Source organism: Pleurodeles waltl, chromosome 9 (assembly GCF_031143425.1).
Source record: "Pleurodeles waltl isolate 20211129_DDA chromosome 9, aPleWal1.hap1.20221129, whole genome shotgun sequence".
In the NCBI taxonomy this organism is placed as follows: Eukaryota; Metazoa; Chordata; class Amphibia; order Caudata; family Salamandridae; genus Pleurodeles; species Pleurodeles waltl.
Window position 1 is genome coordinate 1,093,171,354 of NC_090448.1, and position 19,642 is coordinate 1,093,190,995.

At 45.0% G+C, this 19,642-nt stretch overlaps 1 protein-coding gene across 1 annotated transcript in view; it reads right to left on the reverse strand.

The window, feature by feature from the left end:
- ITPKA (inositol-trisphosphate 3-kinase A) overlaps window positions 1-19,642 on the reverse strand; it is a 392,533-nt gene that overhangs the window by 124,545 nt on the left and 248,346 nt on the right. Inside the window, exon 2 of the mRNA XM_069208788.1 lies at window positions 9,982-10,081. Within this exon, the coding sequence (XP_069064889.1) occupies window positions 9,982-10,081 (100 nt within the window). The remainder of the gene's footprint in view (window positions 1-9,981; window positions 10,082-19,642) is intronic.

Consider the following 19,642-nt stretch of genomic DNA (forward strand, 5'->3'; position numbering starts at 1 on the left):
TCATAATAAGACTATTCTAGATGCACTACAACAATCCACAGAGCAATTTCAGGTTTGTTGGGCTTCAACAGTGAGGTGCATCTTGAGTCCTGTGGCACAGGACCCACAACTGGGCACACTTGTTGCACTCAGAACTTCACACTGTAACACAAAGGTGATTGGTGGAATTCTTTAAAAAATCTCAGCCACCGTCAGCCATGGAAGTAGCATTCCAGTCCTCCAGTTTTTGCATTCCCTCTACAGACATGGATCTACCATATGCAGATACTGAGAGCTGCTCCAACTGGAACAGTCAAGTTTGAACTGTAATATCAGTAACCCTATAACAAGCAATCCATAACAGTTCCAGCCTACTTGGTACCCATCAGTTAGGCGAAGCTTGAATCCTTTGTAAGGGCGGGCACAGGGCCCTCATCTGGGCACAGTTGCAAAACTCACAGTCTCTGGCATCACTTGAAGCTGTATTCCAGTCCATCATCATTTTTCTATTCTAGCTGATTCTACATAGGGATCAGCCAAATGAAAATGAGACTTGGTGGTGCTCCAGTAGGAAGAGTCCCACCTAAACTGTCAGGCCAGATCTCTCCTAAATGGGAGCACAATCGGCCCTGGTTTCAGCCTTATCAGTGAGGGGCGGCTTCATTCCTTTGGCTCAGCACATATGGGACACCCTACGTCTGGCTATAGCCAGTTAACTGTGGCCTGTATGTTTCATGTACTGTTCATCTTTACAAAGACTTCATAATGTAGCATTATATCCCAGTGCCAATGGCTAGAATGGTTTTTGAAGGCCTCAGACCAGTGTTATTGACCCAATCTGTAGTCGATGGCATACAAGGAGGGTGAAAGCCTTTAGCAAAATTGTGTAGAAGGGCTATAATAAATTGAGAGCCTAACACACACTGTGTCATCTCCCTTGCAACTCAGCAAGATGAATCCCGCCTTCTCCCCTTCTACGTGGCCCTACTTCCTGTATCACAATCCAGGAAAGCAGGAAACAACTGATTCTTGAAAGAAGAGGAGGCAGTGTGGCATTAGAGAGAGAGTGAAAGACACCTGTTTCCAGCAGTATGGTTGTGAGAAGACCTGGACTGAACTCTCTAAGATAAAGGGTGGGACACCATCACAGAGGCTCCATATGACTCACAGATAAGAGACAAAACAGAAGACAGGGAGTATCAAATAACTGAAGAAGGGTTCTTATAACAGGCAACTACTATAGAAATACTGACCCCGTGTGAGGTGAGAAGTCACTGTAACTAGCCCCCAGCCAAACCAGACACAACCAAAAACCAGACAAGTAATGTTCCATTCCACCAGAAAACCAGGTTCTTAGTCAGCTAAACCAAATCACTGGAGATAACTACAGCAAGGTAAAAAAACAGCAGACAGTACCACGATTAGTCCAAGAACAAAAATAGGCATCAGTACATGGAACTGGGAGAAGGGAGACCGAAGGAACAAATAAAGGGGAAAACAACAAAGGTTTTCAAACAGAATCATGGGTGGGAGCAGTAATTTCAAGTGAAGGAGTTTAAAGAACTGATATTGAGAGACACGGTCAACTGCATTCACTAACTGTTTATTGGGCTTTGCCCTCTCTGATCTGAAAGCTTGGTTTTATGGTGGCCAGGGGCAGTGTGTTTTAGACCCTAACCTGGAAGCTGTTGTCTTCCATGACTGTAGTCTTCATTGACCCATTCTCATTCTCCTCCATGTGGTACAATTCCTGACTCTCTTGTGTGGTGTCTTATCTTGAATTGAAAATAACATTCATAAAGTGCTCTAATACCTGGGGGTGTCTAGGTGTTAAATCTCAAAAAACAAAACACAACTGAATGTGTCTAGGTGCTAAATCTCAAAAAAAGGTAGTCTGCTGCACAAGGAACAAATGCTGATAAAGTTTATTGGGTGAAAAGCCAGGTTTTGGTGGCTTTTCTAAAGGCTAATATATCTGATTTATTTTTCAATTCGACGGAGAGAGAGTTCTAGAGTCTAGTTGTGCCTACAACAAAGCTTCTCCCACCCCAAGTGGAATGTTTAAATTGAGGAATTATGACTGTGGCAGATTGAAGTGGTCTAGATGGAATATACCATTGAGAGCTTTGCCTCAGATATTCAGGCAACCTAAACCTAACGTACACAAAAAAGTGATGGATGGAATGCTTGAATTAATCTCAGCCACTGGTAATTACTCGGGCGCATTCCAATCCATCATTATTTTGCACACCATGTCACCCCAGTTTGGTCCCAGATATATGTAAATCAATTTTGACCCTGCCCACAGTCCAACCTGAACTACCAAGTTAGGTCCTTCCTGAATCAGGACACTAGCAACCCAGGACCGGTCTTGCTCTAGTTATGGGCTCATCAGCCAGGTACAGCTTCATTCCAGGGACAAAGTGTGCACGGAACCCACATCTGGGCGTACCCATCCACTTAGGGCGATCGTTAAAGTGCACAGAAAAGTGATGAATGGAATGCTTGAATGTAGGAAGTTGGCTCTGTATGTGCTATTTCAAAGTAAGGAATAGCATGCACAGAGTCCAAGGGTTCCCCTTAGAGGTAAAATAGTGGTAAAAAGAGATAATACTAATGCTCTATTTTGTGGTAGTGTGGTCGAGCAGTAGGCTTATCCAAGGAGTAGTGTTAAGCATTTGTTGTACATACACATAGACAATAAATGAGGTACACACACTCAGAGACAAATCCAGCCAATAGGTTTTGTTATAGAAAAATATCTTTTCTTAGTTTATTTTAAGAACCACAGGTTCAAATTTAACATGTAATATCTTGTTTGAAAGGTATTGCAGGTAAGTACATTAGGAACTTTGAATCATTCCAATTGCATGTATACTTTTCAAGTTATTGACAAATAGCTATTTCAAAAGTGGACACAGTGCAATTTTCACAGTTCCTGGGGGAGGTAAGTTTTTGTTAGTTTTACCAGGTAAGTAAGACACTTACAGGGTTCAGTTCTTGGTCCAAGGTAGCCCACCGTTGGGGGTTCAGAGCAACCCCAAAGTCACCACACCAGCAGCTCAGGGCCGGTCAGGTGCAGAGTTCAAAGTGGTGCCCAAAACGCATAGGCTAGAATGGAGAGAAGGGGGTGCCCCGGTTCCGGTCTGCTTGCAGGTAAGTACCCGTGTCTTCGGAGGGCAGACCAGGGGGGTTTTGTAGGGCACCGGGGGGGACACAAGCCCACACAGAAATTTCACCCTCAGCAGCGCGGGGGCGGCCGGGTGCAGTGTAGAAACAAGCGTCGGGTTTGCAATGTTAGTCTATGAGAGATCAACGGATCTCTTCAGCGCTGCAGGCAGGCAAGGGGGGGCTTCCTCGGGGAAACCTCCACTTGGGCAAGGGAGAGGGACTCCTGGGGGTCACTTCTCCAGTGAAAGTCCGGTCCTTCAGGTCCTGGGGGCTGCGGTGCAGGGTCTTTTCCAGGCGTCGGGACTTAGGTTTCAGAGAGTCGCGGTCAGGGGAAGCCTCGGGATTCCCTCTGCAGGCGGCGCTGTGGGGGCTCAGGGGGGACAGGTTTTGGTACTCACAGTCGGAGAGTGGTCCGGGGGTCCTCCCTGAGGTGTTGGTTCTCCACCAGCCGAGTCGGGGTCGCCGGGTGCAGTGTTGCAAGTCTCACGCTTCTTGCGGGGAGATTGCAGGGTCTTTAAAGCTGCTCCTCGAAACAAAGTTGCAGTCTTTTTGGAGCAGGTCCGCTGTCCTCTGGAGTTTCTTGTCTTTTTCGAAGCAGGGCAGTCCTCAGAGGATTCAGAGGTCGCTGGTCCCTTGGAAGGCGTCGCTGGAGCAGAGTTCTTTGGAAGGCAAGAGACAGGCCGGTGAGTTTCTGGAGCCAAGGCAGTTGTCGTCTTCTGGTCTTCCTCTGCAGGGGTTTTCAGCTAGGCAGTCCTTCTTCTTGTAGTTTGCAGGAATCTGATTTTCTAGGGTTCAGGGTAGCCCTTAAATACTAAATTTAAGGGCGTGTTTAGGTCTGGGGGGTTAGTAGCCAATGGCTACTAGCCCTGAGGGTGGGTACACCCTCTTTGTGCCTCCTCCCAAGGGGAGGGGGACATAATCCTAACCCTATTGGGGGAATCCTCCATCTGCAAGATGGAGGATTTCTAAAAGTCAGAGTCACCTCAGCTCAGGGCACCTCAGGGGCTGTCCTGACTGGTCAGTGACTCCTCCTTGAGCTTTCTTTGTTCCCTCCAGCCTTGCCGCCAAAAGTGGGGGCCGTGGCCGGAGGGGGCGGGCAACTCCACTAAGCTGGAGTGCCCTGCTGGGCTGTGACAAAGGGGTGAGCCTTTGAGGCTCACCGCCAGGTGTCACAGCTCCTGCCTGGGGGAGGTGTTAGCATCTCCACCCAGTGCAGGCTTTGTTACTGGCCTCAGAGTGACAAAGGCACTCTCCCCATGGGGCCAGCACATGTCTCTAGTGTGGCAGGCTGCTGGAACTAGTCAGCCTACACAGACAGTCGGTTAAGTTTCAGGGGGCACCTCTAAGGTGCCCTCTGTGGTGTATTTTGCAATAAAATGTACACTGGCATCAGTGTGCATTTATTGTGCTGAGAAGTTTGATACCAAACTTCCCAGTTTTCAGTGTAGCCATTATGGTGCTGTGGAGTTCGTGTTTGACAGACTCCCAGACCATATACTCTTATGGCTACCCTGCACTTACAATGTCTAAGGTTTTGTTTAGACACTGTAGGGGTACCATGCTCATGCACTGGTACCCTCACCTATGGTATAGTGCACCCTGCCTTAGGGCTGTAAGGCCTGCTAGAGGGGTGACTGACCTATACTTCATAGGCAGTGAGAGGCTGGCATGGCACCCTGAGGGGAGTGCCATGTCGACTTACTCGTTTTGTTCTCACTAGTACACACAAGCTGGTAAGCAGTGTGTCTGTGCTGAGTGAGAGGTCTCCAGGGTGGCATAAGACATGCTGCAGCCCTTAGAGACCTTCCTTGGCATCAGGGCCCTTGGTACTAGAAGTACCAGTTACAAGGGACTTATCTGGATGCCAGGGTCTGCCAATTGTGGATACAAAAGTACAGGTTAGGGAAAGAACACTGGTGCTGGGGCCTGGTTAGCAGGCCTCAGCACACTTTCAATTGTAAACATAGCATCAGCAAAGGCAAAAAGTCAGGGGGCAACCATGCCAAGGAGGCATTTCCTTACATTGAATTAAACTCAGTCACTGGTAATTACACGGGCTGCATCCCAATCCATTGTTAATTTGCACACCATGTCACCTCAGTTTGGACCCAGATATATGCAAATCACTCTTGCCCCTGCTCCAATCGGATCAGTCTAGCCCTAATTTCCCCTTTCCAATGGTACCTCTGCCCAGTGGATCCCTGCTTGGGGATCGCAACAGGTGGGAGATCCCCAAGCAGGGATCCACCCACTAGACAGCAGGTATAAGGGGAGCAGCCCTTTGGGCAAGGGCTTATGCTCCCCCTTGATTATTTTTTTATTTAAGTCTATCTGCACCCCCTGGGGGCAGATGGGACAATAACCCCCAATCTGGCCCCTATGGGCGGGGGGCAGAAAGCCCAATAGACACAAGGGAGTATTACATTTATAGGTTTTTAGGGGTGGGGGCTGCCCAGCATGAGCATCGACATGCTCCCACTCTAAACAAAAGGTGAAACAGTCTTTCTGTCCCCCTGGGGGGAAGATGGGAGTAATTACCCCAGATCTGCTCCGCAGAGGGGACAGAACGCCCACTAGTTGCCAGGGATTTGTATTGTTTATAGGGCAGGGGCTTCCCATCATGGGGTTGGCCATGCCCTCAAACCAACTAAATGAGTGAACAGTCTGTCTAGCCCCCAAGGGACAGATTGGGGTAATTACCCCAGGTCTACCTCACCCATGGGGCAGAAAGGCCACTAGAAGCCAGGGATGTTCTGTTTTAAATATAGGAGAGGGGGCTGCCCCCACACCAAGTAAGTGGGGAAAATCTTGCTGCCATCTCTGGTGGACCGAAACCCAGGGGCCAGGGAATAAAAAAATATATAGAGAGGTAAGGGCTGCCCACCATGGGCATGGCCATTCCCCAACCCCAACTAAATGGGGCAAAAATCTTTCTGCCTCCCTGGGGGGGGCAGAGTAGGGTAATTACCCTAGAAATGACCCAGGGTGGAGGGCAGAAGGCCCACTAGAAGCCAGGAATTCATTTTTAACGGAAGACATGTGGGAGCATTCAATAACAGGATATTTGTTGTTACCAATTGGATTTCGCTGCACTTGTGAATTCCAAATGCAAAGCAGGGTGTGAGAAATAAGACATTTAAAAAAATACTCTCTAAATCATATGTTCCTATAGGTACCCACAAATCCTGAGATGTACAAATAACCACTGCTCCTAAATCCATATCTGGGCCCCATTTCAGACTCACATAGGTTACCTTGACACCTATTTTTCACTCTACATATTTCACTATATGAATTGGCCTATATTCAGTACACAATGAAAAACCATTGTATGGTGCAGCTCAGTTGCTGACTCTAGGCACCTCGGATTCTTGGAGAAACTACAAACCCTATATATACGCACGACCAAAAGTGTCTAGCAAACGTAATGGTACATAGCTTTTGTAAATTAACCATTGTGACAAAAATGTTACAGATGAAAACTATGTCAGAAATGGCTGGTTTTTCCTACTAGGTTTCAATATTTCTTTATGTCAACACTTAGTTCATTTGGGAAAACCTCAATGGATCTACACAGACCCTTTGCTGAATTCGGAATTTTGTCTGCTTTTCAGAAATACTTAGCTTTCCTAGATCACCAATGGGTTTCACACTGGGTTCCACCACAGATTAGAAGTATGTTGAAAGCACTAAAAATAGGAAAAATGGGTTACCTCTTTGAAACATGCCAAGACTATGCTAAAAAAAAGGTTTTTTTGATTCAGCTCTGTATGTTCCTGAAAGCTGGGAAGATGGTGACTTTAGTGCAGCAAACTGGTTGTTGATGCCATTTAATGAAAAAACTGACACTTTTATCCGGAGCACATTTTTTCCTGTTTTTCCTAAATAACTCGAAATGTAGTTATAATTTGGCTATTTTCTCTGACCCCTCCACATGAATCCATAACAGTGGGTACCTTTAGAATCTCCAGGATGTCGGAAATCAAGGACATAAATTTGTTGTGGATACCCTTGTGAACAAAAAGGTACAGAGGCTTAAGTTTAAACTAGCCCAAATAGTCAAAAAGAGCTCAGAAGTGTGTGCATGGGGTGGGGGCTGCTTTGAGAAGCAGCAGTTAATGAGTTAAGGTTCAGACCCAAAGCATGTTTATTCTAATTTTGATTTTACACAATGCCAGTGCCAATAAAAGCACTTGAGTCTTCCAGCGCTGTATACCTGGAAGCTATAGTCTCGCGCTGTTAATGCTCCAAGGAACGTTGGACACAAGGTGTGCTAATGACATTGGGATCTGCAGCCACCTACGCTCTGCATATGCTGGTGGGAGAGCTCTGAAGTGCGGCTGCTGTAACTGCGCGCGCTCTGTGCTGACTTGCATCTGGGCATGTGTGCACGTGTGCGTGCTGCACGTGCTCATGCTTAGATCTGAGAACATGGTTGTGTTCATAAATGTGTGTTTGTGTGTTTGCGTGCTCGCATCTGCGCTTATGTTTGTGTTCAGATGTGAGAATGCTCTCAACTTTATGTGTGTGCGTGTGGTGCATGTAGATATGCATGCATCTGCGTGTACATATCTGCGTGTGAATCTGTTTGCATCTGTGTGCATGTGCGTACGTGTGTGTGGTGCATGTGGGCATGCCTAGATCTGTCAGCACGTGCATGTTTATGCATGTGTCTTTGTGTGCCGGGGTTTGCATTTGCGTGTTTATTTTTGTGTGCACGTGTGAGAAGCTCTCAAGTTTCTGTGCGTGTGTCCGTTGCATGGGGACGTGCTTGCATCTGCGTGAACATATTTTTGTGTGCGCCTGTTTGCATCTGTGTGCTTGTGCGTAAGTGTGTGTGCGCATGCCTGCATCTGTCAACATGTGTGTTCATAATTGTTTGTGAGCGTGTTTGCATCTGCACTCACATGTATGAATGCTTTCATGCCTGTGTGCGTGTGCGCGCGCTGCACGTGGACGTGCTTGCATCTGCGTGTGTGTGACCGCGAGTGCGTCTGTGTGCGTTTTATTTGGGAGCAGCAGAAACAAAGCACTCCTGGTTAATTATTAAGGGAGGCTCCGAGGCCGGAGCACTCGCCCGAACACTGCTGTACACGACACAACACAAGCAAATAATCTCACAACAGGACTCAGCACACGTTGTTCCAAGAGGGCTGAAGTGACCGAGCATTTCTGAAGCTTGTCTGAACAGCGCCAAGTGTAATTCCCAGGGAGGGGATCTCAAGGCAGGGGACATGTTGATTAGGAGGACGGGAAGTTGCCTCATTTCTGCTGCTTCTTAATTGCGGCTTTTATGGAATCCTTTACTACCAGAAGGCAGCCTTAGGAACTCTCTGAAGATTTTGCGTATGTTGTTATTGTATTATATTGTCGACCTCGGTAGAGGTCTGACTCAGTTATAAAAATAATCTTGAAACTTTAACTTTCCTAATTTCTGCAGCAAAGCAAAGCAGGCGGCATTGCCAAAGACACAGCAGGCAGCACAGGCCTATGAGGGTCACCACTGGATCTTAGGGTTCTACTAAACCTTCTGGCGCAGCTGCAAGGAAAGCACTGGGTCTGGGGATACTCTGATCCTAAGATTTGTAAGAGTTTGATACCCACAGAAAGTCTGTTGTCTGCAGAGTTTAGCCTCTGGGAACGTCAGAAACCTCAGCTCAGGCGAACTGCGCCCAGCTGCGTGCAGTGGAGTGTGGATGAATCTCAGCCACTGGTAATTACTCGGCCGCATCTCAGTCCATCGTTATCCTGCACACCATGCAAATCAGTAGTGTCCTTGGTCCAATCAGAACAGTGCAGCCCAGTGCTTAATTTGTAAATAAAAAGGTGCCAGTGCTAAAAGCTTTCCTCTTAGACATGCGGCTGCCGCAATTAAAAGTGCGAGCATCGATACTGAGGCAGAGTAATCCTGAAGCCATCTCGGGCCTCTTCAATCCATTAACAGCCACTCCCTGCCCCTTCAACTCTCTCTTGCAGCTTCCTGCTTTTCCCCTTTCTGACGCTTCTTCTTTTTTCTCTTCCTCCGTCTTTCCTACGTGTCTTTTGCTCAGAGTAAATGCTTGAGGCAGAAAACTAAGCGCCGGCCCTCAGAAATAAGTGCCGGTGCTCAGCACCAGAAAAAACAAGCTCAAATTAAGCTCTGGTCCAGCCCAAAGCAGCTAAGCCAGGTTCTCCCTAAACTGAAATACAAGCAACCCACGGCAAGTTTCACCCTAGTGATGGGCTCATCAGTCGGATACAGCTTGGTTCCAGTGACTGTGCATATGTTTTTGCATACTTTTGACAGGGGAATAGGGCAGGCAGATGCTAGACGTACACTGACAGAGGACTAGAGGAAGGCACACCCTCAGGTAGATGCTAATCCACACCAGCCTCATGCTGACAGAGGACTGGGGCAGGTACACTGCCAGAGGGCTGGGCACAGGTAGATGTAGCAACATGCTGATGAAGGGTTGGAGCGGGGCAGGGATTTGCAAGCTGCAGTTGGACAGAGGGCTGGAGGCAGGTAGATGCTACCTACATGCTGGCAAAGGGATGTGGGCAGGTTGATGCTAGCCGCAGGCTGACATCATTACCTCCTTTTCATGTTTATTCTTTTGAAAATAACAAGGTGTGCTTGAAGCTGAGTGAGATTATGTGTGATTGATCCTGAATGTGTGGCCATGGACTGCTGAATAAAGTATGTTCAGCCAATATGCTCTCTATGCATAGCATCTGGAACCTCTATCGCACTAGTGACCCAGCGCTTGGAGAATGTTACAAAAGTGGACAATCCTTGTGCTGTTGTGAGTCAACACTGCACAAACATAAGAAAGCAGATCTAGAGCATACCTGTGTGCCCCGCCAACTGCACCCAGGAGTAGCGTCTTTTGAAGGGGCTGATGATGGAGGGCAGGTTCACTATTGTCTTCAGCTTCTGCCAGGATCTGGTCTGTAAGCAGAGAAAACAGATGAAGGTGAGGACAAAGAGCTTTCACAACATACTGTCAACTCGGTGGGTGCCTATTCTCTTATGTGTTTCAACTCTTAAAACAAAATACTGCTATATTTGAAATATACTTAGTGAGCCAAAAATGGCGACAGTAATTCCAGGACATTTTTGCTTTCAATTTTGACATATTTCTGATAGCAAAGCACTTGGTTAGTTTAATTGTCTCCCTCCTGCAGGCCACACAATGCCAGAAGCTGCAGAGAACTTCTTGTGGGTATACTTTATACAATTTGGTACCTACAACTTTGGCCGTAAATCAAATTTTTTGAATTATAAATGCTTCCATGCCTAAGATTTTGAGAATCAATTACTTTGACATAACTTTCATGTAAAACATCGAGCCTTTGTCTTTGCTATGGACACCAGCGCATTTGTGCACATGCATGCATGCATGCATTATGAGGCACGTGCATGTAGGCTCATAAATTAGCTGCCAGTTTAGAATGGGTTTTCTACTAAAGAAAAGCAATTCCAAGATGGCTGTTCATGCATGTGCATTCATTATGACACATGCAAGTGTGAGGGTTGTGATGCACAGTGGCCAATTTGGCAGTTTTAATTTACTGTTTAAACTTGGCCAATGGACATTTTAGAGCATAAAAGAAAAAAAGAAACTGCATGTCAGCACAAAAAAAGGAAGTGAGTGGCCCATACTTTTGAAGTGTCCTTGTAAAAATACTACAACGACAAAGCCTTTAACCACTCCAGGCACAGTATTAAAGTTTTGGATTGGGAAAATACAATCCAAACCAACATGGAATGAATAAAAGCATCCTTGACACAAGTGTTTTGCTCTATTTAGAGCTCACCAGAGGGATATAGCTTTGTGCAGACACAAGGGAACACCCACTATAAGTTGGACAATATCCTTGCATGGCAACAGACTTTGTCACTATCGAGCTCGGCGTGGTCGCACTGGTCTAATCCTATGCTTAAAAACACTCCTAGAGAAACAGATATTTGAGGTGAGCGGATTCAGCACTTCATTGGTGTTGTAGCGTGCTCCATGAAAGGGCTGCTCTCCACCTAAACTTGGGAATTACCCAGAGTTTCTTGCTTCCTTTTTCTCATAATTTATGCAGCACTCTAAGCCTGAAACCTGAAAGGGTACTGTCTTGCTCCTTTTGAAAGTCATGTTTCATACTGTCAAAGAACACAGAAGTAAAATCACAAAGGGGCTTCCCACAGAAAGAGTGCACTACTCCCGCAGCATGCTCCTGAAGTGATGCATTTAGATTTCCTTGTTCCATCTCTGAACTTTTGAACATTTTTTGTTCTTGTTTTTCTCAAATTTGCTTTTGACTGATCTTTGATATGTGATGATTTAAGTCATTAGGGAGGAATTAGATGTGGGCACATACTACCTGAAGATTAGGGAGATAAACACCCAGGTCAGGCAATGACAGCTCAGTAGGGTTTATGGTGCTGAGCATAGATGATATTGCCTGTCTATGATGGGAGACAGGGTATCACCACACTACAGGATGTAATATTCCACCCAAAAAAGGAATATGAAAATATTTCACAGCACCTTCTTTGTCGCATTTCACATCACAGTCTAGATTCTAGTTATTTGTTTGTATGGACTGTACTTCCTAAAATGTCTGTATGTGCTACATGACAAACCTAGTTTTACCACATTGTGAGAGGCACTAAACTGACAAACACAAACTTGGTAAAGTCTTCCTGGAAAAGTAGGGTTTTCATTGCCCTGCAGAAGGCCAGCAATGTAGGCTGGTCTCACTTGCAAACTCAGTGCAAATGCACAAACCCTCTAATCGCCTTTTTGCTTGCAAGTATTTATGGGGGCAACCAGCAGCTACTAATCGGCTACTGCCCATAGGCGGCCTTGCACATAGGTTGCAATTCTGTCCAAGTAGACAAGGCTGGATCTGTTACCCACAAATACACAGAAAGAGAGCAAGGGAAGCAAGGCTAACCCACACCGCCTCCCAAAAGAAACTCTGAATAATAATAAAATTACCGAACATGTCACCGGTGGCTCTTGTTAGTTTTAATGGTGGTGCATGTTGGTAAGACTAAAACTAAGGGGGACGGCTCGTTAGAGAATGATGTCTCTTGGAGTCTAAAAGGGGATGGATAAGACCAACATGTTTCTGCCCTCACTAGGTGCTGGTAGGTCAGGGGCATTCGTCAGGGTCAGAGCACGTGTAATAAGTACGGTGCTCAAAGTGAAAAGTGTGTGGCCTACCTGAACAGGTAGTTCACGGTGGGGTAGGCCCCGGAGCTGTGGGCGTATTGCCTCTGGTCTGGCTAGAACCGGGGAGCGGCCTGGCTCCGGCATGTAGGTATCCCCCATGGTATTCCCTTTGGCGTGAGTGTGACTACAAGGGAAAAACCCCCCCCGGTTCTAGCCAGACAAGAGCCACCGGTGACATGTTCAGTAATTTTATTATTCACCCCCTCTGGATCACTGTAACTATCCAGTCAATTTAATTTCAGCACTCCCTCTGGTTCTTTTAACCAGAGGTTGAGTCCGCCTGAGTAGTATCATCTTACTTGGGTGGGGCTAGGTGGTCATATGATGAAGCAAGACACTACTATGTGTGTGAGACCACCTAGTCCGTAAAGGAAAATTCCCCGCTACTCCTGTAGGTCAACACAGCACCCCCTATAAAGCAACCTAATGTAACCAGGCACTGGATGAAAGACTAACCCAGTCTTACCCCCGGTTCCTACTACCCCACACCTTTTGTGATTATATGGATCTGTTACCCAACAAGGGCCTGAATAAGAGCTGCAAGGTAATGGGGCAATTTTACTACATGTAAAATTGGATGAGATTTTACCAGTTCTGTGTGGTAATATCACCCCAGTACAGTGGAATTATGAGTAGACTCTAAAGGGGATTTGCATTGTGGGGCTGATTTTTCTGGACATAGAACCACTCAGATTTCCCTATTCCATGCTCTGAGCAGGTGATAAATATATGTGAGTCGAAGTGAGGAGGGTGCGGGTGAAAGGAGTAGAAGAGAGAAGGAGATTTTTTCTAGCAGTTGCAGCCGCAGTCTCATCCGATTCTTCTTGCTGCTTTTTCCAGCTGGAAAAAATGGACGAGATTCTTTCACACCCAATAAATCCAGGTGCGAAAAAATCTAACCACTAATAATCATGCAAGGCAAAATTAACCTCTGACTTGAAATCAGGCTGCCCATCGTATAATCCCGTCAAATTTTCAGGATATCCACAATGGATATGCCTAAAATAAATTTACATTTAATGTATTTCAGTTGGAAAGCATCATCATCCTGAAACCCTGACTGGATATGTCTATGATTGTGCCAAGAGCTACATCCTTATTCGTCAGTGGGAAATACACGCAACCATGATGCCAGATCATGCAAACTACAGCACTGTCACTGGTCACGAAACAATTTGGCTGCTGGCATTGATACCAAGCTAGCTGAAACAGAACCACCCACAAAAAAGTGAATGGAACGTTCTACCCTGGGTACGTGATAGCACTGTCCTTTCAGAACTCCATTCGTTTTAACTAAACTATACAATGGATTTAATTAAATGTTCCACCAATAGCTAGTCAAATGGCTAGTCAAGCTCTGTTGAATGTAAACCTCACAATACGCTGTGCCCACCTAAATTCAGGTGCCAACATAGATCCCATATGCTGGCACTTACTTGTTAGCGACTATGCCAGATGAGCTAATCCAACAATGGGCAACTTGGACCTTTACAATAGAGTACAAGCAAGAAAGTTAAGTAGAAAATAAAACAAGAGATAGTAAATACTAGTACAAATGTTTTGATGCTTTGTTACATTTATTCAGATTTACTGCGGATCATCTATGAACAAGTAAGTCACCACCTGCGATCATCTGAGAACAAGAAAGCCTATATTCATGGTCCGCTAATTCAAAATTGGTTCTTTCCCTCATGTTGTTTCATGTTTGTGATGGATAAATGCAAAACAAATCCCTCAAAACAGTGATGGTAACAGGGCCTAATGAGTAAATCCTGCAGACTTTTGTAAACGATGCCTGTTGCAACTTCTGCCTGCAATACTGATCTTCACCTTCACTTTATTCTGATTTCACTCCTTAGCTGCTAATTTTCGTGTCCACTTCTTGCTTGCATAAATATTTCGATCCACCCGTTTGTTATGTCTTCTACTTGGCCTCTTCTTCTCTGTCCTTTCTACTCTCCTTCTCTTAATCCTGTACCATCCTAGGGCTCCTCTTTTTCCCACTTTTCTTCTAAACCCCTCTGTCTCACCTTTACCCAGAGTCTAGCCCCTTTCACCACTCACCCTATTATTGTTTGTTATTATTTCCTGTTTATATAAGTTCTGGAATGATCTTCTCCTTCATCTCCGAACATTATCCTCTCTCATGGAATTCAGAAAGGGACTCAAGACCTGGCTCTTTGACTGATGCCAGCAAGAACGTAGTGCCTGGAAACCCTCACGGTGATTAGCCGTGCTCTACAAATCCAAATTGATTGATTGAGCCCATGCAGTCTCTTCCAACTCTCCATACCCATGACCGTCGCTCCCCAGATGACCCTGGACAGAGGATCCCCAAAACATTTTTACATTTTCAGAGTTAACATAAATATAACTTTGCATTTTGTTTACCATTTTATTTTAGGGCTTTTTTATAGCACGGTGTCTGCCTGATATTCGATTCAAAGTTTGGCATTACAGAAGGAGGAGGAGGGGAAGACAGAGATTAAGTGCAGGACAAATTGCTGCCAGACGAGGTGAACCCTCAGCAGTTTCCTGAACTTGAGAAAAGTGTCTTCTAATCGGAGAGACATAGGAAGAAGTTCCAAAGGGCAAAGCCTTGAAAATAAACTGACATGTGGCAACAGCATTTGTATCTTTCCAGGTGAATTATTAAAGATATTATGATTCATTGTATGACTCATTTAAACTTCCTGCCATGGAAGCCTGAGCTAGAGCTCTCCCCCACGTCCCTCTGGCATCCCACTGCACCATTACCGATCATAGCTCCCCTTCATTGATCAAAAGTCATGGATGCCTCCTATAAAAACCAGAGGGAAAAAAAAATATTAAAAAACAAGCACTGGCAAAGCCAATAGGTCTGGTCTTGCGTCTTCTATCAGACTGTTGGCAATTCTTGTTTTGTTTTGTCATTGTTTTTTGTAAAACGTTATTGTTTGAAAAGCTCGTGTGTGTCTGTCAATCTAAAAAGAAACATTAACTAAATGCAAAAAATCTTTTAGGGTCTCAAGAAGCCCTCCAGTGCCATACAACTCCGTGGGAATAAAGGGAGCTACTTTGTGTGTATGTGATTCTTGTGAAAGAGCAGCATGTCATAATTCATAGTGAAGTCAGAATGTGGTTGATGTGGGGTGATACCTTGTCCACTGATGCATGCTCGAGTGGGTTGGAGAAAACTGTGAATGTCACAACCACAGACAAATGAATGAAGTGTGCCTGAAAAGTGAAACCCCATAGAAGTAACAGACACATTCTTTTAGTCAAATCAAAAGGTACTGGCTAACACAGGCCCAAAAAGCCAATTGTTGTGCCATTGACTGCAACCTCTTGCCTTTGAGAAAGAAGGAAGGAAAGAGCAGGAAAAAAGGAAAGAAAGACAAAAGATGGAAGGAAATAAAGAAATCAGGAGGGCAAGAAAGAAACAATACAATAAACAGGGAAGGCAAGAAGGAAGGCAAAGAAGGCAAGAAATAAATAAAGACGGCATGAAAGAAAGAAAGAAAGAAGGAAGCCAAGACATAAGGAAAGAAAGAAGAAAGACTAGAAAGAAGGAAGAAAGACAGCAAGAAAGGATGGAAAGGCAGACAAAGATAGAAAGAAGAAAAGAAAGGAAAGACAGAAAGCAAGGAAAAGGAAGGAAGGAATGAATGCAAGCAAGAAAGAAGAGAGAGAGAAGAGAGAAAGCAAGAAAGAAAACAAAAGAAAAACGGAAAGACAAGAGAAAAAAGACAGCGAAAGCAAGGAAAAAGAAAAGAAAGACAACAAGAAAGGAGGAAGGAAAGAAGGAATGAAATCAAGAAAGAAGGTAAAAGGAATGAAAGCAAGAAAAAAAAGGGAAGAGGGAAAGAAGACAGGAGAGAACAAAAGCAAAAACAAAGTAATGAAAAAAAAAGAAAGCAAGAAAGATGGAAGGACAGAATGAATGAAAAAAAACACGAAGGCAGGAAAGATGAAAATAAAATGTGAAAGAAAAAGGAAACCAAGAAAGAAGGAAAGAAGAAATAAGAGAATGAGAGAAAAAGGAAAGAAATAACTAATGAATAGTTGAAAAAGGGAAGCAATAACGAAGGAATGAAAGAATCAAATAAAAGAAATATTGAATAAAAAAAAAGGACCGATGGAATAAAGGAAAAGAAAGAGAAAAGAAAGAAAGCAAGAAAGAAAGAAACAAAGAAAGAAAAGTTTTACGAGTGCTGCAAATTAACCATGATGAACACTGGTTTTCTTCCTGAGCAAAGTTGTTTAAAGAACCATTGGTAAAATTGAGCCCAGAATAAATGTGTCCTGAAGAACTATCTGCTTATGAATTTACATGTATAATATCGAAGTGTTTGCCACAATCTGTTATGTGGTGAAATATCAGCAAAAAGAATAAGTGATGGACAGAATGCCAAACAATGTCAAACATTCACCCCAGTACAGTGATCTGGGCCTAAATCCATTGTTTTGTTGCAACACATACCATTCCAGTTTGGACCCAGACATATGCAAATCAGTGTTGACCCTGCTCCCCATGGGAAAAGACCAGCCTGACCTGCCAGGTCTGGTCCTCCCTGGACCGGAAACAAGCATCATGGGACCGGTCTTAGGGTATCACTCCTCATCAGATAGGCTAGCCTGACCCCAGTGGCATGGGGAGCACGGGACCCACGTATGGGCATATCTGTCCCACTTAGGGTGATAAAAGCAAAAAAGAACAAGTGATGGACAGAATGCTGAACAATGTCAAATATTCATCCCAATAAAGAGATCTGGGCCTAAATCTATAGTTTTTTGGGAACACATGCCATTCCAGTTTGGACCCAGCCATATGCAAAACAGTCTTGACCCTGCTCCCCATGTGAACAGTCCAGCCCGAACCCACAGGTCAGGTCTTCCATGGACCGGAAAAAAGCATCCTGGGACTGGTTTTGGGGTACCACCCCTCATTAGCCAGGCTAGCTTGACTCCAGTGGCATGGAGAGCACTGGACCCACATCTGGGCATACCCTTCCCGCTTGGGGCAACAAAAGCTAAAAAGCTAAAAGAACAGATGGTGAATGGAATGTGGAACAAATCAAACATTTACCGAGTGACAGATCTGGGTTTAATCCAACAGTTTTGTAGCTCACCATGCCACCCCAGTTTGGATAATATGCAAATCAGTCTTGACCCTGCTCCCCAAAAGGAACAGTCCTGCCCCAACTGTCAGGCAGGTCTTCCTTGGACTGGAAAAAAGCATCCTGGGACCGGATTTAGGGTATTAGCCATCATCAGCCATGCTAGCTTGAATCTAGTGGCACAGTCAAGACTGATTTGCATATTATCCAAACTGGGGTGGCGTGGTGAGCTAAAAAACTGATTAAACCCAAATCTGTCACTGGGTGAATGTTTGATTTGTTCCACATTCTGATCATCATCTGTTCTTGGCTTGGCTAATGTCAGAACTTATGAACGCTGTGGATAACAAAAACACTCACAGTAGACTGTGGCATCATTTTCATCTTAACGAAACACCACACGGGTCACTCTTTCTTCACTCAGTGACGTAACAAAACATGAGGGGGCACCCCCTGCAAAGTACATCGAGGCCCCTCCTGCCGATCAAGTCAGGAGCTCTCAGGCAAGGGCCTGCCACCCGTGCACAGTTTAATGTACTGAGGGGCTCCCTGCACCGCGAGGGCTGCGGAGGCTATTGTTACGCCAGTGCTTTCACTATGTAAGTTTGGCAGCCACTGGCCTTAGCAGCTCTGAGGATAATCGACATTTTTTCAATGGATATTGTCCACAGTCTCATTTTGACATAGGAATCTACATCTCAAGCATAATAAATGTCTTATTAATATGTCCGGGAAACCCAGTGGAATAAGAAAATCAGAGATATCATGTGAATTGTTTCCTGTCTTGGTGTAATTTAAATATAAAATTAGAATTTCAATTGAAGATAACTAAAGAGCAGATGGTCGCCCTGCCGCTCCCATTTGAAAATATAGTCGAGGGCATCCCATAGTTTCCCACATGTTTTGTTTCCAGGGCATTATCAGATTTTAATTTCAGTGTGTGAAGGAATCAGTAATTGTGGCGCAAGAACATACCTATGAATGAAAACCAATAACAACCATCATTCTTTCCTGGAAACTGAAAATATATTGTGTTAGGACTGTGCCATCATTTGTTACGTTTTACAGAAATCTTAACACTTCCATCAGCCCTTTCAAGTGTCACACATCTTGTGTTACACTAACGCAAATGTAAAGCCTCCCCCCAGGCCACAGTATGAATAAGCATCAAACAAATCCGATCTTCGTTTTGTCAAGGAAGGAACTTGTGTCACATGGATGGTGGCGACCCCACTTGGGAGCACAGGGTTCTACTAAACAAAAGAGGCCCCCGCAGTCTTGGCACACATGCTCTGTTTCCCTAGCTCTCCCTTGAGGCGGCTGGAAGATCACAACTGTAGCTTGCCATTAACTTGTCCCTGGTCCACACGCTGAAGGCTTAATGATGGCAAGCAAGTCAGGGACAGCTGCTGATCTGCATCCTGTATTTTAAAAGGAAAGGAGGAAATGTCTCTTCTACGGACTTTCTATAGCCTCGCCTTGGAGCCTGGCCATTCATTGTTCACTACACGTATGACTGCGTACATCCGCCCGCGAAGATTGCCATGCCTTACCACTAAACGGAATTTACAGGACCGGCCACTGTGATGATTATGTGAGTGTATCTTGGATCATATTTAGCACAAAAATCTACTCTTATTCTACCTGGAGAGCAACAGAGCCATGTACACTGGACATGTGTGTGAGGGTGTGGGGATGGGGGAATGGGCTATTCAAAAGTTTCCACTGTGGCGCATATTTAGTAAAGAATTGCAGAGGCACTCATGCAATGTAAAAGATAGCATCAATGTGTTTAACATTTATAGGCCCACATGTACATTTCTAAAATGCCTGTGTTGTGCAAGGGCACGTAAAACTTGATTTAGTTGGGGCGAGGCATGAGTCAAATCACAGTAAGAGAAATTTCACAATTTAGCGTGGGAGTATCTGCACAGCAAACCAATATTGGATTCATATTTTATTCAAATCTGTTTCACATTACACTAAAGGCCATGTGGATGGCAATGCTGTGCTTTGCGAAATCTATGGCCAGACAAGAACCCCATACTCACTATGCCACAGGACTCAAGCAGATCCCTGGGCCAAGGTCTCTGATTAGGCTGAGCTGGTCTGGGGTTACCTATGTTGTTGTCTGGGCTGGACTGGGTGTGGTAGTTGGTTCGGACTGTTCTTACCGGAGCA